The following is a 21,873-nucleotide window of genomic DNA, read 5'->3' on the forward strand; positions in this document are numbered from 1 at the left end:
AACAAAAGTTACTTTTTTCCCACTTTTTATGATAAGTGACTTTTTTCCTTAGGATTTCTTTTCATCAAAAATTAAGTTTAGAAATTTGACAGAGAAACAGAAAATTATTAAAAAGGTAGTTTTTCAGGAGACACACACTAGAAGCACAGTGATTTAATGAAGACACTTCTGAGAGATGAGATCCACCTTAAATGTTGTAAGCTCACCAATACTGCTGTCATTTTGCTTGGATGTTGTACGCTTCATGGTTATTTTTGTCATTTCACTTATATTAAGCAAAGAAACTTAAATTCAGTACATTGTAAGACAATATACTCTAATACTGTAGCATGGTCTGCCTGTGTTTCTGTTCTTTCTTATTTAGTTGTTTAATTTGTTTATTTATCTAATTATTTGTTAGTTTATTAAGATTTTTCTGTACACAGATGAGAAAATGAAACAGTAAATAACAGGAGTCTTTGAAGGGTTCTGACAGGGAGAATTCAGTAGACGCAGCCGACAAAGAACCCATAGCTATGGATAAAACGGGTGAATGCCATCACTCCGACTGGGTCACATAGGAAGGAGAATATATCATAGCCATCTTTACATTGTAAACAAAGTATGAAACCAGATCTATCTATGATTCACAACATAAAAATGACATCTATGGAGTTTATCTAAGATATGTTTTGGGGCTTGCAGAACACACAAGCTGCATATTCTTTTCATCAGGACATGTGTTCATAGTCTGTAGAATTTATCAAATCGACCGAGGAAAAAAATTCTTGCATGCCCTATGATTGATTGTACAGGTATAGTTTATGCAAGGGTGTCTTATGACAATGGCTAGAGTATAAACTAGTAAAAGATTGGAAGGGTCGGCTAGTTCAGGATGGTACCCCTTCCTCATATTAGAATATGGGACCTTGTCATACACAATTTTTTTTATTCAACAGAAACAACAAATATAAAAAAATAGTAAAAATAATCCGTCAGTACTCAATAGAAGACATGATTGCTTGTTACATGATGCCAGGCAGAGATCAAGAAAACTGGAGTTGTGTGGCATGTGTGTGTGGCATCCTTGGCGTTCTCTTCATTTATAGCCCTATCAAATCACGCTCTGTTCACTGACATTTCCTGCACTTTTTGGCACAGACAAGTTGGTTTATCATTTTCATTTTACATTATTTTTACTGCATGACTTCTGCATGTGTTACTCTTATTGCATACATCGTCAGTTTTTCACAGTACAACATATTGAAAGATCCATTAGCTGTAACTTTGGTCATTTTTTTATTTTGTTTGTTCTGTGTATCATCTGCAGTTTCTGGTTTAAATCCCTGAACCATGGAGAAATTCCTAACATTTAGCTCTTAAATATACCCCATATGAGTATAATCTGCATTGTTATTGTTTAAATTTTGTATATTAAGGTCCGGACTAGAATGCATTTATCAACAATAACATTGGTGATTTCACATATACAGGCTGCGTTTGCAAGCAGGACACCGGGCATTGGTCATGATGATCGAATTATAGTAAAATTCTGTAGTTGATACATTGAAATAGAGTAGTGAAAAATTAGTCAACAGTTACAGCTAATGTCCCTGTAAGTGAGTATTTAAGTAAGTAACGTATCAAGATGGCCGGTGATCAGTCAAGTTACGAAAATAACATTTCAGGAATGTTGTCAGTGGGTGTCATTGCCACGACTGTTGTTGTATGTGTCTAACATCAATGATATTTGTTATAAGTAAAGTCAATTACTGGTATATCCAAATGATACTGCACAGTGTAGCATGTAAAATATGTGTCTTGATTCAGCAACAAAATTTACATTTATTGGGTACTTTCAGCTGCTTTCTGAAGCGTTTCAGTGCAAAGATGAACTAAAAGGGCAAAGTGGTATGAGCGCTGCAAATTTGATACGCTTTTAATCACAAGTGTACTGATTTCAAAGGTGAAAGGATTTGACCCGTTTTTCAGGGTCATTGAACTTTATCTAGAGGTCAGTCTGACCTTGATGCAGGAAATGACGAGACTGCTGTTCAGTGGAAGAGATGGCGATGGTGACTACCTTACATTAAACACACCACTGCTTGTAGATTTCAAAACATTGTTGGCGGATGGGTGGCGACTAAACTCGCAGACTTTTTAGTCCTCTGGAAAGCTTTCAACTGACGGAATCACTTAAATGAACGGATGTTTGAAAACAGACAGCTGCCACCTTTTAAAAGATTCACTATCTCGCCTTTTTTTTTTCGTACTCCAGGCCTGGCATGTATATTGGCTGGGTCTGCTGTCTTGCCAGGACAGGATATTGAAGTCTGGGATGAATGCGTAAATACCGTCTACTACCTTTGGAAAAGTTTCTTACAGCACTAGCATAAATCAATCCTGACTTATCAGGTCTGTCTCTCTGGCAACCAGGTGATGATAACTTAACAAGGCTATAACCTGCCTACTTGCTGCGTACAACCAATTCTGATGTTTTATAACAACTTATTACCTGACTTTCTACTTCTGTGCATAGATTTTTAAATGTGATCTCTGCACCTTTGGGATTGAAATGCGAATCTTGACGGTGTACTACGAAAGAATTCAACCAGCATGAATTATCAAAATAAGAGGCAAAGCTGCACCTCTGTTGAGGTTATCCAATAAGTTACAAACAAACAGTAAGACGACTTGATGATTGAAGTGAAGTCAAGCACAGCACTGGAACATTTTTCTAGTCACCAGTATTGCATTTAAATATGTTACATTTTACGCTGTAATTTAATTACCATTTCATTTGGCAATGAAGTTGGTGTAACATAAAATATCTTGAGAGGGTAACACCCTATGTACCATATATGTACCATAGTTCTGTAGGTCTTTTTCTTAGTTTATCTCAAGTCCAAACTTTGACGAAAATTCACCATTATTTTTCACAGCGGCATCAAATTACCACCATACTATGAATGGAATAGCTCCTTCTCTGTTTACCTCAGTGTTTTATCACTTTGCTACTGTGCCATTTGAAACAGAAGGTCATCTGTACATTTTAACCCTTTCACCCCCTGTTCCCTGTATACAGGTCCAACTTCACCATAGAAAACAATGGATTGGGACAAACCATGGTGGTGAAAGGGTTAAAAAACAGGAAAAGTCTGTCATGATGAGCAGTGTCGATGTAGATCATGGGACTTACCCTCCATTTTGACTTGTAAAAGTTTTTCTTCATCTGTGTACTGACAGATTCATGGATGTTCTTGGTGCTGGCTGCACCTCCAGAAATCCTACCGATCAAAGACAACAACAGGATAACAATTACAGCCATTGAAAGTTTGCTTTGCACCATTCAAAAACATCATTCTTTACCATGCAAATATGAGTACTAGTCAATTTTCAAACTGAAAACAAGAACAAGAATTTCATTTCTGAAATTTGTGATGGGAATAATAATAATAAATATCCTTAACACCCGTACACATCAGCAAATAGTATATATACCGTTATATGTGTGTATGTATGTATGTATGTATGTATGTATGTATGTATGTATGTATGTATATATATATATATAATATATTATATATATATATATATATATATATATATATATATGTATATATATATATATATATATATATATATATATATATATATATATATATATATATATATATATATATATATATATATTAATTCAAGAGTTTTGTGTCCCACAACCTTCACTTACGCCTACACGTGTGTGTGTGTGCATGTGTCTGTGTGTGTCTGTGTGTATTTTTATGCAAGTAATTTGTGTATTTTCAAGTTTGTGGGTGGTGTATCATGCAGTGCTTTGTGTGTGGTAAAAATATTATTCTGTTTACTATTCAGAAGACTTGACAGAAAAAGAAATAATTTCCATTGGACTGTTTTTGCTTGATGCTTTAATTGGCTGAGAGTATTAGATGTGTAACAATTACAAAAGATGACAAATTGGATTTCTCTAAGGTCTAGCAACCAGTGAATTAGACCTAATTGCCGGGAAAGCACATCATGTGCCAAGACAGACTCCCCAAAGCACCACCTATGTCATATCTATCACAGACCATCAAGGTGAGAGCCATTGTCAATATGCTGAGACAGCGTATTTCTAACCAGAAATGTCATAAAAATAAACAAAGAATCCACTAATTGACTTACCATGGGTGGCTAATTGCTTGCTCGCAAGTATATCTTTTTTTAGCATTGACTTCCAACAAATGGCTGATAAAGTTTTTGGCTGAGAAAGAAAGAAATAAAGAAAATTGTATTTTTAGAAATGATGACACTGCACGCAAACTCTGACCATGTCATGTAGCTGTGTGACCTTCATAATATTTATCAAGGTCAAACTATGCATGTAACTGGTTTTTATAAGGTTTGGAAATTTATTGATTTTATTTTTTAAGGAGGATTGTGGTTATTAAACAGTTCCACAAGGGTGATAGATTTAATGTTTTCATCTCATTGTCTTCTAATCTCAGTCTTGTGGTTTTTCAATAGATCTTTCCACATACATGTACATGTAATAAACCGTCATACCAAAATTGAAAGGTCAAGGAGCACACTATTAAACGAATGATGGGGTTAAGGCCTGCTGCAAAGTAGAATTACGGGACGTTGCTTTGGCATGTGTCTTGTCATAATTGTCTCCGGGTCATTCCATCATTACATCTGATTAAATAAATCACTGTTTAGTTTGTTGACTTTTCCGTCCCCATGTTTACCCTCCCAGACTTTATGTCAGCCTGGCTCTGACATTGTATAGCACACACGGTCTGCTCAAGGATAACACAGGCATTTTCAACATGAAAATGTACTCTGGAGAATTGAAAACTTGTAACTAAATTACATGTGAACATCTGTTCCTCAACTCGCCTTGCTCTCTTTTCTTGAGTTGTTGACACTGAAGATGAAGAAGAAATGAATGACCTTACACCTATAACCTGAGGTCTATGACCTGCACCGTCTTCTGTCCTATGTCTGCGTATATGTTTTATGTCTGTGTATATATCCTATGCTTGATGTTTACAAATTACTTCTGATCCTCATGTTCTTTGCAATTATGAAATTAATTTCAAAAACCTGTACTTCTATCTTCTATCACAAATCTATAACTAAAGGATGAACGATGCTCTCCACATTATAATGTGACTGAGAAATATCTTCTGATAGTTCATTTTGCATTCATCTATACTTTAAAGACAAGGCCACTCACTGCCTTTGATATTATAGGACTTTCTCATCGTGTGATAAGCTACTTGTAAATTGTTCAGCATCTTGAATATTGTTAAAAGGGTTAAACCCATACATTTAAGCCTGCTCCAAGACAGAAGAGATACAAAAGATGGTATAAATATGACTTCTTGTATCTACAGAAATGTACAGTTTCAAGTCCGACTGTTACTCACACAAAGTGCAAACTTGAACATGTGTTGGATTGCTAAACCTGCATTTGACACTCATACCATCATACCAACACTGCTTGACCATTTTTATCTGATTTTTCGAAAAGGGATTTTGTTTCCCCCGGGCATGGCAAAATGTCAGAGACTGAGAGCGCAAGAGAGAGTCACCTTATAATAGTCCATGATATTCTGTCCATGATGACAGTCATTCATTCTTGCAAGTTTTTTTTGGACGGCTAAGAGATATGCTACATCTTAATCTACAAGAAAACAATTTCGTCAAGGCACACACATACAACACGGTTAATTATTGGTCAAAAAAATATTTACCGTATACTATTATTCATGTTCTTTGCTTTTCATATTTGATAATCAAGACAAATTGTAATGCCTGATTTGGGTTTAAGAAACTTTGTCCTTGTTGAACACTCTTACTTGTATATCAGGTTTCGGTTTTGATTACTGATGTTATAATGACCATGCATATAATTTAGGATCAGTTTTGGAGAAGCAGGACTAGGATCTACTCTTAGGTATATAAATCATATTATTAATATTGAGTAAAAACACTAAAATAGATATCTCCCTAGTTTTCTGTAGCCAGGGGTCAAAGAAATTTAACATACATATTTCAGCATAATTATACAGACAAGCGGGGCATTATCTCTGAACTTTTGTCAACTGGGGGACTTATTTCATCAGTGAGATGACAGTTTATGGATACGCGGAACTGTTATAGAAAGATGAAACAAAAATGTTACAGTTTGGCCTGTTGGCCTCAGTCAACTGTCTTCTGACTCGTAAATTGAAATAACACGCTGGCTCATGGTAAAGTTGCCCTTGTCAAGAATATATGGTTTATCTGACCGATAAAGTTCCACACTACTCTGGAGGGTTGCTGTTATATGTAATGCTTGAAGTAATTATGATATAACACATGATTCTCTGACCAGGCCTGGTGTTCGGCTAAACAGGCAAGATTTTATAGTTTTTGATCTTTTCAGATAAAAGCTATTTTTTATCTATAATAGCAGAGGGGGGTAACACAAGTACGAGCAGTATCTTCTTGAACAGAACTGAAAACCCAGGTAATGATGATCAGAACTCAGCACAACATGCAACTCTTGATGTGTACCTGCATTTTTATACTAAGAGTGACCACACCAATATGTTAAACAACAAAATCAGTAAAATTTAAGTAGGGAGGTAGATGATCATCAAAGTATTTCCTGTAAATAAACTGTCCACTATTGAATTTCCACAGTTTCTGTTACAACAAATTTACATTGAGGTGTACTAGATGAAGTTGGAAAATAGTCCTGACTTCATTCCTCAATGTTTTTCAATCAAACCTCTATGTAGATGGATTGGATGAAATATTGGAATAAGCTCCAGCATTTCCAAGCACCATTTATACCAGTACTCTATTTAGATGGGTTGGATGAAATATAAAGCTGAGACTGTGACAGGGATTGGTGTATCAGAGTACTATTTTAGACGGTTTGGGTGAAATACACAATCCTGACCACTCACCTGAGTCTGAGATATCATCCCAGTATGGAGAATCAAACTCATACTCTCCTTTTAGAATCTGTTGAAAGAGGTTTGTGTCATTCTCATCAAAGAAAGGTGGATAGCCACACAACCTGCAAGAAACAAAAAAGTCATCCACTCAGTTCTGTGATCAACAAAAGCTATCAGCTATTTCTTGTTGCATTTTGAAAAATATTAATTTTTACTTGCTACTGACCTAGTTGAAGTTATCATTTAGATATACACACAGTATAAATCATCCTAACAAAATAAAAGTTATTGGAGATATGAATGATTTATGACATCTGACTTCGACTTTGAGTTGCAAAGTAATTATTGTCCCAGGCAAACATTATATAACCACATAATATTTGCCACCTTGAGATTCATCTGATAGCTTGTATATTGTTGTGGTGGTCCCCTGAACACAAAAACTTGAATAAAATTGGTAGGTTGCATTTCGGCAATTTTGGGTAATTATAGTGCTCTAACTCTTTGCCCTTTAAAATGATAGTTAGCATACCAAAGCACCTTTGTCTTTTACAACCATATTGGCTATTAATGCCTTGAAAACTAATATCTAGTAAGCAATAATACCCTTTTTATTATTCATATATCAAATATGATGACGGATAGATAAAATACCTTAATTTGACATTTTCATAACTCTACAAGAAATAAAGTAGGTGAGTTGCATTTTGATGCCTATCAATACTGACTGTTGATATTTATGAATCTTTTCTACTGTAATGTCAGGCTTCTTTCTCATATTACAGTGGTATGCATGCACACCTAAAATACAACAAATCTATGCAGCCCCAACCCGCTGCTTCTTTTATTTGGCAATTTGAGATAATGTGAGTTCCAGTACAATGTGAACAGAGCTCTTATTTACAGCAGCTGCTTTCAAAGCGAGGAGCAATAGCGATAGGCTAGCTGGGACAGAACCATCTGTGGATGATTCTGCCGGTGCACTCACAGCCCTTGCTCTTGAACACCCTGTATTAGTTCTGCTAACTCTACTCAAATCATTTGCTGCTCATTTCATGCTTTACACATTCCACAATATTATTAAGGAAACGGCCGCTGGATTGAATTCCTGCTGTACTTGACGCAATTAGTTTTAAATGCAATCATGTACAGCGCAAAACTTGAGGCCCTGTTTTAATTGTGCCAGCAAATCCCTAGGAGCTCCATTCATATGCTAGATTGGGTATTCTAGTAGAAGCAAAGTATTAGCAATACACATAAGTTTGTTGCATAGTATTACTCATCTATTTACTATGATTACTGTATTGCACAGAGACCACTTATTGAAACTTGCATAATGAAGGGTTCTGTCAACCCTACAGTGATCATCATTATGCTAATCTAGTACATCCCATAATTTGAACAAAATGAATTTATCAATGTCAGTATGTATGTCAGTATGTATACATGTATGTACATGTGAATTTGTGTATGTACACATGTACAATACGTACATACGTATGTATGTATTTATGTAACTATGTATGTATGTGTGTGTGTGTATATTTCTATGTATGTATGTATGTATGTATGTGTATGTATGTATGTATGTAGTATGTATGTATGTATGTATGTGTGTATGTATGTATGTATGTATGTATGTATGTATGTATGTATGTATGTATGTATGTATGTATGTATGTACGGTATGTATGTATGCATGTATGTATGTACATGTATGTACGTATTTATGTATGTATGTATGCATGTATGTATGTACATGTATGTATGTATTTATGTATGTATGTATGTATGTATGTATGCATTATGTATATATGTATGATGTATGTATGTATGTATGTATGTATGTATGTATGTATGTATGTATGTATGTATGTATGTATGTATGTATGTATGTATGCATGTATGTATATATGTATGTATGTATGGGTGTATTTGTATATATGTATGTATGTATGTATGTATGTATGTATGTATATGTATGTATGTATGTATGTATGTATGTATGTATGTATGTATGTATGTATGTATGTATGTATGTATGTATGTTTATTTATTTCTTTTCACATGCTAGAGAGCACAGATGTATGGGTATGAATTTAGAGAGATGGGCATATAAAAAGAATGATGTATATATGATATACATATAATACAAAGTGGCAAAGGCCTCTTTTGGATCAACAGTGTGGCTGGGAATACAATAACATAGTGAAGGCAAACAGCCAGAATGATTCTTCATCAAATCCATCTAGTCGCAAAAGATCTGCAGATCACATGTAGATGTCTTCTCTGATTTTGTGACAACAACTCCTGTAAATGGGGGTAAGTTTAATTCAAGTTATGGGTGTTGCAGCCCAGCATACGGTATTAAACGATAATCTCTGAATTTCAGATTCCAATTGATAAGAATGATAGATTCCTGACAGATGTACACATTGAGTCTGAAAGATGTTTACATGAAGAGACAATGTAAATGTCCAGCACATGTGGAAAATAAATAAACCTCACTGTCTATTTATAAATGAAGATATCTACAGAATGCCATTAAAAAAAAATCCTTGTGATATCAGACGTCATTCTATTTCACATTTGGTACACACATTTTGCAAGGTAAACACGAGGCTAAAGTGGCTGTTACAAAATAAGTTTGTACCGATGTTCTGGTATACAGATAATGACTAACTATATTTCTGCTTTTTCTTGTCTGGGTATATCGAGGGAATCAATGAGAAAATGACTATGCAATACTGTGCTATTTATCAGCTTTAACAACTGCCATTAATAATAAAGCTGAGACACACAGGTCACTTTATCTTTGATACACTGTAATATTTCTGTCATAAATCTTTGTCCTTCTCTAATCTTGTACAAAACGATCACTTACACATTTACATGTCAAACCTTTTCTCTAAAATCTAACCACAAACATATTCTAGAATGTCTTTGGAGGAAAGTCACTGATTTGACAGGTTGTTGTGATCAAGTCACAGGAAGATGGTTCATAGTCAATGGATCATTCACAAAAATCGAAGAATGATGCATTGCATTTACAATCCTCAGGATGTTATTGTCATATGATGTTGCATACCAACTACAAGATGTTGTAAGCCACACTGTGGCATGAAACCATGTCATATCAGACCATTTTTCACCAAATATAATGAAGTATCCGATCCATACAAGTTACTTTTGATTTGTAGGTCATCACCATTACACGCATGCACAAGCAATCAGAACACATTTTGGCATACACAGGTGTGACTTACCTGTAAAACTGGGATCATGGAGTCGGGAATTGAAGAGTATGAGGGGAACGCCATAAATTTAAAATGTATTTATCATAAAACTTTGATGCTACTTATTAAGTTTCATTATGGTTGAGCCCCTTTTTAAACCATGATCGTGAGATTTTTTAAGATTCTGTTCATAATAAAGAGCCCGAATCGTGCCATTCACAAATTTTGCCATTTTCAATCCCTAATACTTACTTTATCAGGGACACCACAGGCTACATGAGGAGTTTTAACATTACCTTCAACAGACATGCACTCTCATATGCAATGAACAATACTCACAAGATGTATGATATGACTCCTATTGACCACAGATCTACAGCTTTTCCATAGGGCTGTTGAGCAAGAACTTCGGGGGCGACGTAGCCGGGTGTTCCACAGGCTGTTGACATGTCATCTGTTCCGGCATCATCCAGTGTCTTAGACAGACCAAAGTCACTGATCATGATCTTGGAATCTTCCTCCGGGCTGTAAAACAGTAAGTTCTCTGGCTGCAAGGAAAATACATTGATGCAGGGTAAGAATTGTCTCACTGCATACATAGCATGCACGGCTGTCTGGAATATCATCAATTGTTAATCTTGTGCTCTCACATTTATCAAACTGTGTATATGAACAAATATAACAAGTACATATAAACCCTTTCACCACCATGGTTTAGTCCAACCCAGTGTTTTTCAGGGGGACTGTGGACCTGTATACAGGCAAATGGGGTGAAAAGGTTACAGCTCCTGTACCCTCTGCACATTTTCATATGTTGATCATCTTTTACGGTGGAGAATGCACCTCTGAGGGACTCAATATTCCCACATTAAAATTTTCATAATACTTTTCTGATCTACCACTTGTGCTAGCTTATTTTGAAGCTCTTGTAGTAACTCTAATTTTCGCCATCTCAGTTTTCTGAAAATTAAAAATTTAGTTTGCCCCCATAAATTTCACACAAGGAATGGCTTCCATTTATAATTTCAACAGTTGGTAGATGTTAAGTAATTTGTTTCTCCGGTACAAATATTTGCATGGTGACCCTAATTTATTGCTGATTTCAAAAGAGAATAGTTGAAAGTTTCATTGAGAAAAGTTTGAGCAAAAATCTTTCACTTTCAAGGCACATACCGGTACTAGCATAAAGATCATTGTATGAAACTTTTATTTGCATGTTGTCAAACCTGTCCAATCAAATAAAGTATTCAGAATAATATGCAAATTTGTATGTTATCAGATTTACCTGACATGTAAATTACTTAGAAATTATAAAAACTGAACATCTTGTGAGTTAGACAAGTGATACTGATCATTCAATTTCTATGAAACAATTTTCAACAATTTCAATTTGACCAACCTGTAAGAAAATGTTGCTTCCTTCCGACACAAATCTTTACAAATAAAATGACTCAGTGTTGTCGTAAACTGACGCGTACTGTCTGTATTGATGTTATTTTTTAAAAGTTGGTTTAGTCATACACGTAAACAAAAACATTTAGTTGGGACCAAGGGAATGTACATGGCAAAGAGACCACATTTCATTTTACTAGGATTTATAGAAATGCCCAATTACAGTTTATGTAATGCAAAAGCGAAGTTATAAAATTTGTACAAAAATTTTCATTCTGAAGAGAACTGTTCTTATTATAATTATCTCCAAACTGCAAACTCCTAATCTCTGATAATAAGTTATCTGATATTTTCTCAATATCCCACATTCTTTTATCTTGCAAAGGCTTGACGCACCATTGACAAATAAGTTTTTGTATTTGAAATATACTTAAACCAGTCCAATGGTTTTCCAAGGATTCTACATCACTTACGTGGGTAAATCATTTTGACAACTGACGGATAGACAGGAAAAGATATTCAAATATGGGAGTCCATTAATGTCTGAAGAACACATGGATTTAACCATACTTTTCCCTGTGCGAGGCCCTTCAACTGCTCTTTGACTCTGAGTGAAATTCTGCATCCGTGACTCTCTTAACTTTACTATTCAACAAGCTTTTCACATCCGATGTTAATAATTTAGAAACACAAAATATACTGCAGCATGATGAGAATAAAGTGCTGGAAGCAGAAAAAAGCCATGATAAGGAAATATTGCATAGGTTGATTTAAACAGTAGCTGTGAGACATAAAACTGACCCTGATGTATGCCCTCTTGAAATATGGCACAGTTTAATTCTGCTCAAATGTAATTGTCTCCATCCAACATGATGGGAAATGTATGGTGGTGCAGGCTGACTTTGACGTGGAGGATGAATGAATTGATGAGGCATGGCTTGCTTTTAATTCATAGTTATTTAGCAAATGTGGCATGCCTGGATTAAGATGAAATATCTTACGTAATGAACAATCCTGACTCAATGGCTCTTTCCATTTGCTTTGCTAAATGATGGATGTAGTCTTTCAAATAAAGCGACCACGGAAATGACTCTGGGCATTTAATGGATCTCTCATGCCAGCTATTGATGCTGATATAAAAGCACTGTTTTGTGTGTGTGTGTGTGTGTGTGTGTGTGTGTGTGTGTGTGTGACAGGACTAAAAGTTTTTAAGGGAGTGATCATTCTACATGGGTAAGGAACATAAGCAGACACTTCTTTGGTTATCAAGCCATTAAAAATAACAGTAAACATGCTACAACTGCTTTTGTGCAAGACCTGGCTAACGTGTTTGAAAAAATATGAAAGAATTATGCCTATGTTACATTTTTATCGCCGTAGAGGTATATCTGGTTTGGCATGTATACTCTGCAGTAACAAGTAGGATACATGTGTAGATTGTCTGGTATGTATTTGGGATCTGATAGTACACATACAGATGAGAATAATTTCAGTCACGTATCTTCCATGAGAGAAAAAGCAAAGTTTTAGTCTGAAAAATGAAGTCTCTGTAATGAATTCCTATAACTGAATTGCATGTTACACCACTTCTGACAACTTTCTTTTTGAAAAGCACTTTGCAGCTGAGTTGCACGGAGATCCCATACACTCTATACAGATCATGATGGTTTTAGAGAAGTATTGAGTAAAAGTGATATCTATTCATACGTTGTCATGAAGAGGACATCAGCTGCACTATTATCTAAGAATGGCTACGTCAGCAGAAATCATCCTGAATTTCAAATTGCAGCTTTTCATCATAGCTTTTCACCAGACATATGCTTGGACAGGCCAACATTCGATGCCGTTTTTTTTGAGTAACAGAACGATCAACACATCACCTTAACTTTCATTTCCTGCATTCAGTGTGATTGATCGGGCAGAGGTATTATTGAAACCTAGTTTCCTAATACCTGTTACCGGTTCCCATACAATCGCTGACATGGCCAAAAAAAATTGATTGCTGAAGCATTAAACTATCCAGTGCCTCTGCTTGTTTGGTATGCAGTTATCGTCCTGGAAACTCCACGGTAGAAAATGAATATAGACAGCAGTCAGAACTCCCTGAGGGATGAAACCATTTAACACTCCATATTTGCTGACCAAACTTTGATTACTTTTATCGGACATCAATCAATTAATAGTTACTGGCCACCTTGCAAATTACACAAGATTTTTTTCCAAACCACATTAAGATTCCTAGAATATTTTTTCAGATGGATAAGGATTCAATCAAGATGTACGCATTAAAAGCCACCTCGCATTAATTAAGAAATACTACTTTAATATTATTCAGATGGGATTCTTATTTCAAATATTGTCAGTGACACTTTCAATTTTCTAAAACGATGTTGGAACATGTCAGAACACAAACATCATCTGCGGTAAAATCTGAATAGTCACCACTTAACAATGTTGGGCATATTTTAATATAAGGTCAACTCAGAGATTTAATAGTAATGGTGTGAATTCGTATTTACTTTACATTTGCTGCAGACTGGGCAAACATTTTGATGAACTTTGTCATAAATTACCACACAAATTGCTTGTGCCCATAAAGCATTTAATGATTAGCTAATGGGTAATTTGATCATTAAATTTCCTCAGCATGGGCACACAATGACATATATTTCACCTTCTGTACACTGTAAAGTGTATCTTTTAAAGAAAGGGATTGGTTCAGATATAAAATTTACTGTGTCTGCACTGTAAGTATTTGTGAATGTTAGAGTATCGGAACACCAATTTTAATACACAATGTGGGTGTATATTTACAGGTGTTTTAGAGTGAGTGTGACAAAAGCTATGACTTTCTATTATGTTAAAGTGTTTTGTATCATTTTGCAACATGTACTGCCTGACAGTACCTTCACATCCTGCCCATATGAGCACAGCTATACTCCATCTGTGATAAGTCAAAGCTAATACTTAAAACCCTCATAACTTCCTTTGAACTTTTGGTTGAGTCCTATCATTCCAAACATTTTACCAATTTTACCAGTTTTTATGAATTTTTCTCTAATTTTTTTGATAATTTTGGACCAAAAGGATTTCACATTTCACTGGGTATAGTCTTTTATCAAAATTTGGCAAAACTCTGGAAAAAAATTGACTTGGGTATATTTTATATAGGTGACAAAAATTGACTTTGGTGCTTAAATGGTTAAAGTGGTACACATGGACCTCTATGCTGTGCATGGGGATGAAATGGAAGATGGCTCACCGTGAGCTCAACCAAGCTTCCCACTGGAGTTCACAGATGAATGACATTTTAAAGTTTAATAAACTTAACCCTGCCGCGGATGAGGCAAAATCACACCTCAGGAGATCTTCTCTGGGAGGGTCGGCTCCCGTTTCCAGTGACTTAATCAGGCCTCCAGCTTGGCAAACAAATCCCTTTGGCTTACATTATTATAAGCTAAAACCACTGCTGGTTACAAGGCAGCCTGAACGTTATCAGCTTCTGGAGGTAACTTAATTCGTATTAAATGATGAAACTTCATAAATCAGCATAAAATGTCAAAGACATACACGGAAATGTGATTCTAAGTACTTGTATGTGATTATTTTTATGCTTCACTCCTTTATTTTTCTGTTGAATACAATATTATTAAAATGCAAATTTCAGAAAAGGGACCAACACTTTGAAAAGACTAAGAATTCATTCGTGTTTTGCAAGGTAATCTTACCAACATATTCAACAGCCATACATATCTAATTGAGCTGTTAAATGTATACATAGGATACATTTGCTATATAAGAAAAATCTAAAATCCACCTTTCAGTTGATTTTGCTTATCTGCTTTTCCGGATATCATATATAACAATAGACCATGCAAATTACTCTTTAACATATAAGTGTATCCTACAGACTGCCACTGATATCAAACACTGATGGGTCCCATCATACTTGACATTTGGAATTTTGGAAAAGAACAGCTATTGCTTAAAGTGTATATAACTCCTGACATTCGTAGCTGAACAGGAAACATCAAATGCAATCAGTAGCATGTAATTTTATTTGCCCAGCTATTATACTGCACGGCACATAACATTTGAAATATGGTATGCTGTCAGTAATACAAGCTGGGCAATGACTGTACCTTACAATGACCGTACCTTACAATGTAGCTTCATTTGGAATTCAAACACGCAACTTCTGTCAACTTCAGTATAAGCACATGTAAGTCTGTGTACATGATTATCACACATATATCGATCAATCACCTTTGGCATAGGGTTGACTGCAAATAGCCGTCTAAATGATTTTGACAGGTCTGTTCAAACTGCGCAGAACTTCAAACCTACCTTAAGATCTCTATGTACAATGCCTACACTATGTAAGTATTTGACAGCTTCTAAGATTTGTAAAATTATGTCAGCGGCATCCTTTTCTGTGTAACTGCCCTTTTCTACTATCCTATCGAAAAGTTCACCACCAGACACTCTGTAAGAGAAAAGAAACAACAAACGCAATTAATGATAAGTCACTTCTGAACCACCTTGCTCATATTGGGGGATTTTACATACACAATTTGAAAGTACATAGAACGCTATTGATTCTTATCACCCATTTCAAGGACAGACGATGGTTGCATAAATATTGAGCAATGTACAATATAATATACGGCTTATAAAAAGTTTAGAAAGTAATATGCATTATCAATGATTAAAAGTGTTATTGCTTGATTAAACTAGGTCTATTATGAGAAGTGATGGATCAAAATGTAATGAAATAAATGAAAATGCCATATGCACACCTCATTAGCTGCAGCATAAAATGTCATCAAGGGGTCTTGTTTATGTATTCTTGTGTTATCATAATACTGTGCACAAATAAATGCATATATCAAAATTCCACTTTTCTATAATGCACTTCATCATTGGGCTGCATATTACACTTCTGTGCAGCTTCACTGATATGTTGTGATGTCAAAGAAATCATTTGCATATCATTACACTGCTTCATCTGGGAGCTTACGAACAAAAACAGACTGCACTGCATGTGTACTGGGAGTAAACTTAACAAATGGCCAGAACGCAGTTTGCATCAACTATTTTTACATTTAGTTGACGAAATTAACCCTCCTGAACATCACTTTGTCTAGCAGAGAGGTCTTAGAGTGTGTGCCGATATCTCAGCAATTTCAAGAGATACAAAAAGTTAAAAGTTAAAAGTGAACATTTTTGAATGCTAGGCTGCAAAAATTGACTTTTAAGTCACGCGACAGGAGGTTTGACTAGACATGCAGTTTAATTCTACAGAATGGACCTAAATATAGGAAATTGGGATAAATGGATAATCATTATTTGCTGGAAAATGGAACAGAGTCTCCTGAGATAATCGTTGACTGACATTTCAGCATTATTATACTTAATCTTTCTAAAGATGTTTTCAAATCACCTCTCTGTAGGTCTAAACTGGATATTTCAATTGCTGGTTCTTTCTACTGTACAAATTAGTGTGGAACAAACACCTTTGGCACAATTACATGACACAAGTTGATCCACTTTGAAGTTTGAGAGTAAAACATGCAGCTCAGTTCTTTAATTGTGGAGAGGGAAAGTGTATGACTTGAAAAGGCAGTCAGCCTGCAGTGGAGACAGACAAACAGAAATGTTGTGAAATAATATGTCATTTTGTTAGAGAATGAAGCAGATTTTAAACTGGTCTAGAAAAACATGATGAATATTAATGACAAAACGAGTGGCTGATGTGTCAGTCTACTTGTGAGTAAATCATGAGTTTTTCCAGAGCCAGCTTTTGATCAAGACATATGTTATTGCTCAACAACAACGTAACTTTTCTACCGGGCATGCTCATTTTGATCGGTATAAACTGCACTTTTGATAAACTCGATCAGTCAGGACCAGATATCAGTTGAGGATAACAACACAGATATCATTTCACCATAGCTATTTACAGTATTCAGATATTTGAAAATTTAGTTTGGTACTATAGTAGCATAACAGTCCAACATTCAGACTCATCAGTCACAGAAACACTTAGGGGTGCTTTGGGGTAGACCATTTGATATCTGGGGGAGGGGGTTCTGGAAAATTTTTGAAAAAAAATCAGCTAGAGAAGACTTGGCAAAAAAAAGTGTAGGAGAGTGGAAAAAAATAATGTACAATGGATCAGGTTAAAAAAAAAGCTGCTACCTCATCAATCTCCCAGACACCCCCCAGGATATCAAATGGTCCACCCATTATGTGGTGAGTGGTTAGACTTAAAGCAGCAGTCCAAAATCCCTGGTTTTTTGCACAGTGTTACATTTACATTGACTGTTTACATGGTTTACAATCCTTTGTTCTCCTTTGAAAGTTGTCTTCAGTTAGTCAATTTGCTCAGAGACAAAGCTGATAAAAGCCTGCTCCTTTAAGCTCCAAACCAAGCAATTAGCAAATTGCTACATTGAATATAATAGCAACTTCCAATGGTTGTCTGGCACTGCATAATCCTGTCATCAAATAATTTTCAATATTTGAAAATTATTTGATGTACAGTATTGAGTCAAAGTACGGCAGATGCATGTTATTCTTTACGGCTGTCAGTATGCAGAGTCTCTTTCACATTGTGCACCCTAATTATTTTATCCCCACCTGTACACTTGTTGTAACATGACAAATAAGTATGTGTTTGAATTTCAAACTCAATTTTGACAGCATACTGGCCAGCACATTCAACAATTTTAATAATCATTTGTCGCTATGCATTGAAATAGCTTGGCCTCCAGCTCCCTGGTTAATAAATACTAAATTTACAATTTGAGTAATTATACAGCCATATAATAGCCGAGTGGAATAGCAAATTAAACTTTTGATTACATTACTGTACATTTTTAAGACGATCTGAACACAAAGTACTGGGAAAATGTTTGAAAAGTCAAAGCTACTGCCCTGTCCATTTACCCATACCCTGGATGTTCCAACTTAACCAATATTATCAACTCATTTCATAATCATCAATATCAATAACTCTAGATCGCACGACATCAAAATTAAAACTAAAAAAATTCCATTCTGTCACAATCCTCAGTGAGCAATTTTCTGTCACAAACATCCTGGCCAGCAAATGTAATTACATTCATTTGCACTGTAATCCACCGACTCTAAATCCCAGGTTGTTATGCCTGCACCGCATTCAATACCAAGGTAAATGAGGATTTTCTATAGATCTCATGTCAAAGCAGAATACTAAATGATAATTTTGATGATTAGGGATTGCTAATAGAAGGCAGTGTATTATTTTACATTGTTTGGCGTCACAAAAGATGCTTAATCCATCTTAACCTTATCTTCCAGGCACAATGACATCTCTGATAATTAAAAGCATTGGCATGAGAAAACAGTATAATACCAATGTTCTCAGACGCCTGACAGAAGGGATGATTTTCTAATCCTGTCCGAACCGTCAGTGCCTTCACCTCATTATCTTGACACAACCTTAATCAGCTCAAGCTCCCTATGTAAACACAAGTGTTCATATTTTCAATGGCACTTCTTTAATTGCATGCTTGGGAGAAGAACTCGGTGACACACACAGTTCACCTCTTGATCGTCTCTTCTCTCTCTCTCTTGTAACTCAATTCCTAAACCTCTGCCCTGCATTTGAAGAATTTTGTTTTTTCTTGAGATTGGTATACTTTTTGCAGCTGTCTGATGAAGAAATACTACGTGCTGATTTTAGGAAAGGGTCACCGGTAAGTCAGTCCATCTTTGTCATGTTACAGCACTGGCGGGCATTTGATCACATGACGAAGACGTTGGTGAAATGATAGTTTCATTACACCTAAGATTTACTCAGGTTGTGTTATACATGTAGCTTACACATGGGCTACAGAATGGATGAAAAGAGGTTAAATGGCTGTAAGCATACGCAGCCAATATACTGGTAGTGTTCAATGTTTTCTATTTAATTCTTTTATATTGTAACGCAATGTACGAGTACTACTCTAACTTTTTTATAAATTTGGCATTTGTCTACAAGCCTTCTCTCTATGCATTGACTGAGAAACAAAAAAGTTCCCTTGTGATGCTGAAGCAAAATCTGTATCACCACATTATTTATAGACAACATTTAAAACAGCATAAGCATACTCTGAAAGCTACTACTCAAATGTAAATGAGGGAAGAGTGCGTGAATATTTCAGAAAAAAGTCAGAATGATCTTGGAGAAGCTACATGTAGAAACTAAAATGCGTGTAGCAAATCAAGATATCGGCAAATTTGTCCTTCGTCATACCGTATAATTATGATGGTTCAGAAAGGATGGATTTGCAATTTTCCAACCAAACTACCTTAGTCTATCAAGTGGACACCAAACCATATGAGGGAAACTACTCTGGAAATATAAAGTGTCAGTTGATCCACACTAAAATGTGTAATTGCACATATCGTGCTTAAAAGTAACGATAAGTATACGTGGGTCAGGCAGTCACATACAGCAGAGCGCCCTCTAGAATCAAAATGGAGGCCTAAATAATTAGCATGCAGTTGTGTTTTCGTATAAAAACAGCGTGATAATATACCAAATCAATGACATTTTACTCATACATAAATGTATAGTCATGAACTTCAAATCATAAAATAATGTTTCTAACAATTTACGATGCATGTGTCATAATTCTGCTTCAGCTACACTCAACATTTCCAATTTTTACGAACAATAGCTCCCGAGCACACGTCAATTACGATAATGATTTATTCGACAACATATTCACTTCTTTCACATTACTCTTATTAAAAGCAATAATTACCCTTCAGTACTGCATTTTCAATTTGTTCAGCATTTTCGAGCATTGACTCCATTCTGTTTACCTCAGACGCCATCGTTTCAAATTCAGCATGACAAGAACTATTTGAGTCAACTCTAATTGAATACCTTGCCTTGAATCCAAAGCCTATTTTGCTAAGAGCTAATTCAAAATTAATGACTGCGATAATTATAAAGGATATTACAGAAGCATTAGGCAGCTGTAATAGGTACTGTTACTGCACTTACTGATTTACTTTATCTGCTGATACCTTTAAACACAGAGTACCACATTACAGGGAATTCTGTCACATTTACGTTGATTTATAGCTCATATATTTTAAAAAGAGATATAATCGGATGCAACGAAGTTGGCTCTATCAACATGAATATTGTTATAGAGCTATACTGAATGTAAAACAAGTTGAAAAAAAAATTAAATGCATGTATGGTTGATATATCCCAAGTTATATAATTGAGTATAATTCAATATAAAGATTGGAGATGATAATTTATGTCGGAGATGAGCACACTTCTTGACAAATTTTGCTTTAAAATACAATCTGTCATATAGTGCAAGAAATGGAATGACCCTCTGGCAATCATATTTTTTGTAAATATATCTTACACGCATGACCAGATGTTGCACTAAAATTAAGTTTCAAGAGGCATTTCCACTAAACTGAACTGGATTAAGAACATTCATGGTGGCAGAGACTGAGACGGTAGCCATCGATTCACTTCAAAGTAAAGAATAGGCATTCAGTAGTGGTACACTGTGGACTGTGTAGCTACTGTAGTTGAATTTCAATGGGTACTTGATGGTATCTGAGTCAATACTGGAGTGACACTGCCCACACTTCAAATGGGCGGCAATGCACACACAGAGAGATCAATACACGAAATCATCTGTCAATTTATGGACAAAAATATGGCAAAGAAATATTGCCATAATTACCATTATTCAACATTCTTAAAATAACATGTAACAATAATATGCAACCAATTCCATTCACAGTTACTTCCCTACATTGAAAATCAAGTTTGGTATTCAAACATTTAAAACATATAGACGTATACATAAGACTATAAACTATGTCTCTATGGACCATCACTTTATTAACCTGTGCATGTTACACAGTGCTCTCCTGAGGAATTGTTTCCAGCAAAGCATAGCATGCGATATCAGTAATATTTTGTTTGTGGTTGTAGTCTTTTTTTCTTGAACTAATGGGTGGCAGCTATACGTACTCTCCCCTTTCACTGCTCTTGGGAGACTAATGTTGCGGCAAGGTAAACTGTCACGTCATCAAAACACTTAAATCATGACTTGTGCCATCTGCCATTTTTGATATGCATGATAACAAAACTGGTCACAGACACTTGTTGGCCATCTGTAACAGTGTTATTAACAAAAATTTGATTTCTGTTTAGCATTTTGAAGAATCAGCCATCTCAGGACCATAGGCATGATTCAATGCACACCTGAAATAATATGAAAACTGCAAAGGTCTCCATT

At 35.4% G+C, this 21,873-nt stretch overlaps 1 protein-coding gene across 1 annotated transcript in view; it reads right to left on the reverse strand.

Annotated features, from left to right (window-relative positions):
- The window catches only part of LOC139134992 (calcium/calmodulin-dependent protein kinase type 1D-like), a 107,578-nt gene that overhangs the window by 31,666 nt on the left and 54,039 nt on the right, over positions 1-21,873 (reverse strand). The window contains exons 5-9 of the mRNA XM_070702141.1: positions 15,908-16,046; positions 10,508-10,716; positions 6,942-7,054; positions 4,162-4,240; positions 3,179-3,266 (exon numbers count right to left, since the gene is read on the reverse strand). Of these exons, the coding sequence (XP_070558242.1) occupies positions 3,179-3,266; positions 4,162-4,240; positions 6,942-7,054; positions 10,508-10,716; positions 15,908-16,046 (628 nt within the window). The remainder of the gene's footprint in view (positions 1-3,178; positions 3,267-4,161; positions 4,241-6,941; positions 7,055-10,507; positions 10,717-15,907; positions 16,047-21,873) is intronic.

Source organism: Ptychodera flava, chromosome 6 (assembly GCF_041260155.1).
Source record: "Ptychodera flava strain L36383 chromosome 6, AS_Pfla_20210202, whole genome shotgun sequence".
NCBI lineage: Eukaryota > Metazoa > Hemichordata > Enteropneusta > Ptychoderidae > Ptychodera > Ptychodera flava.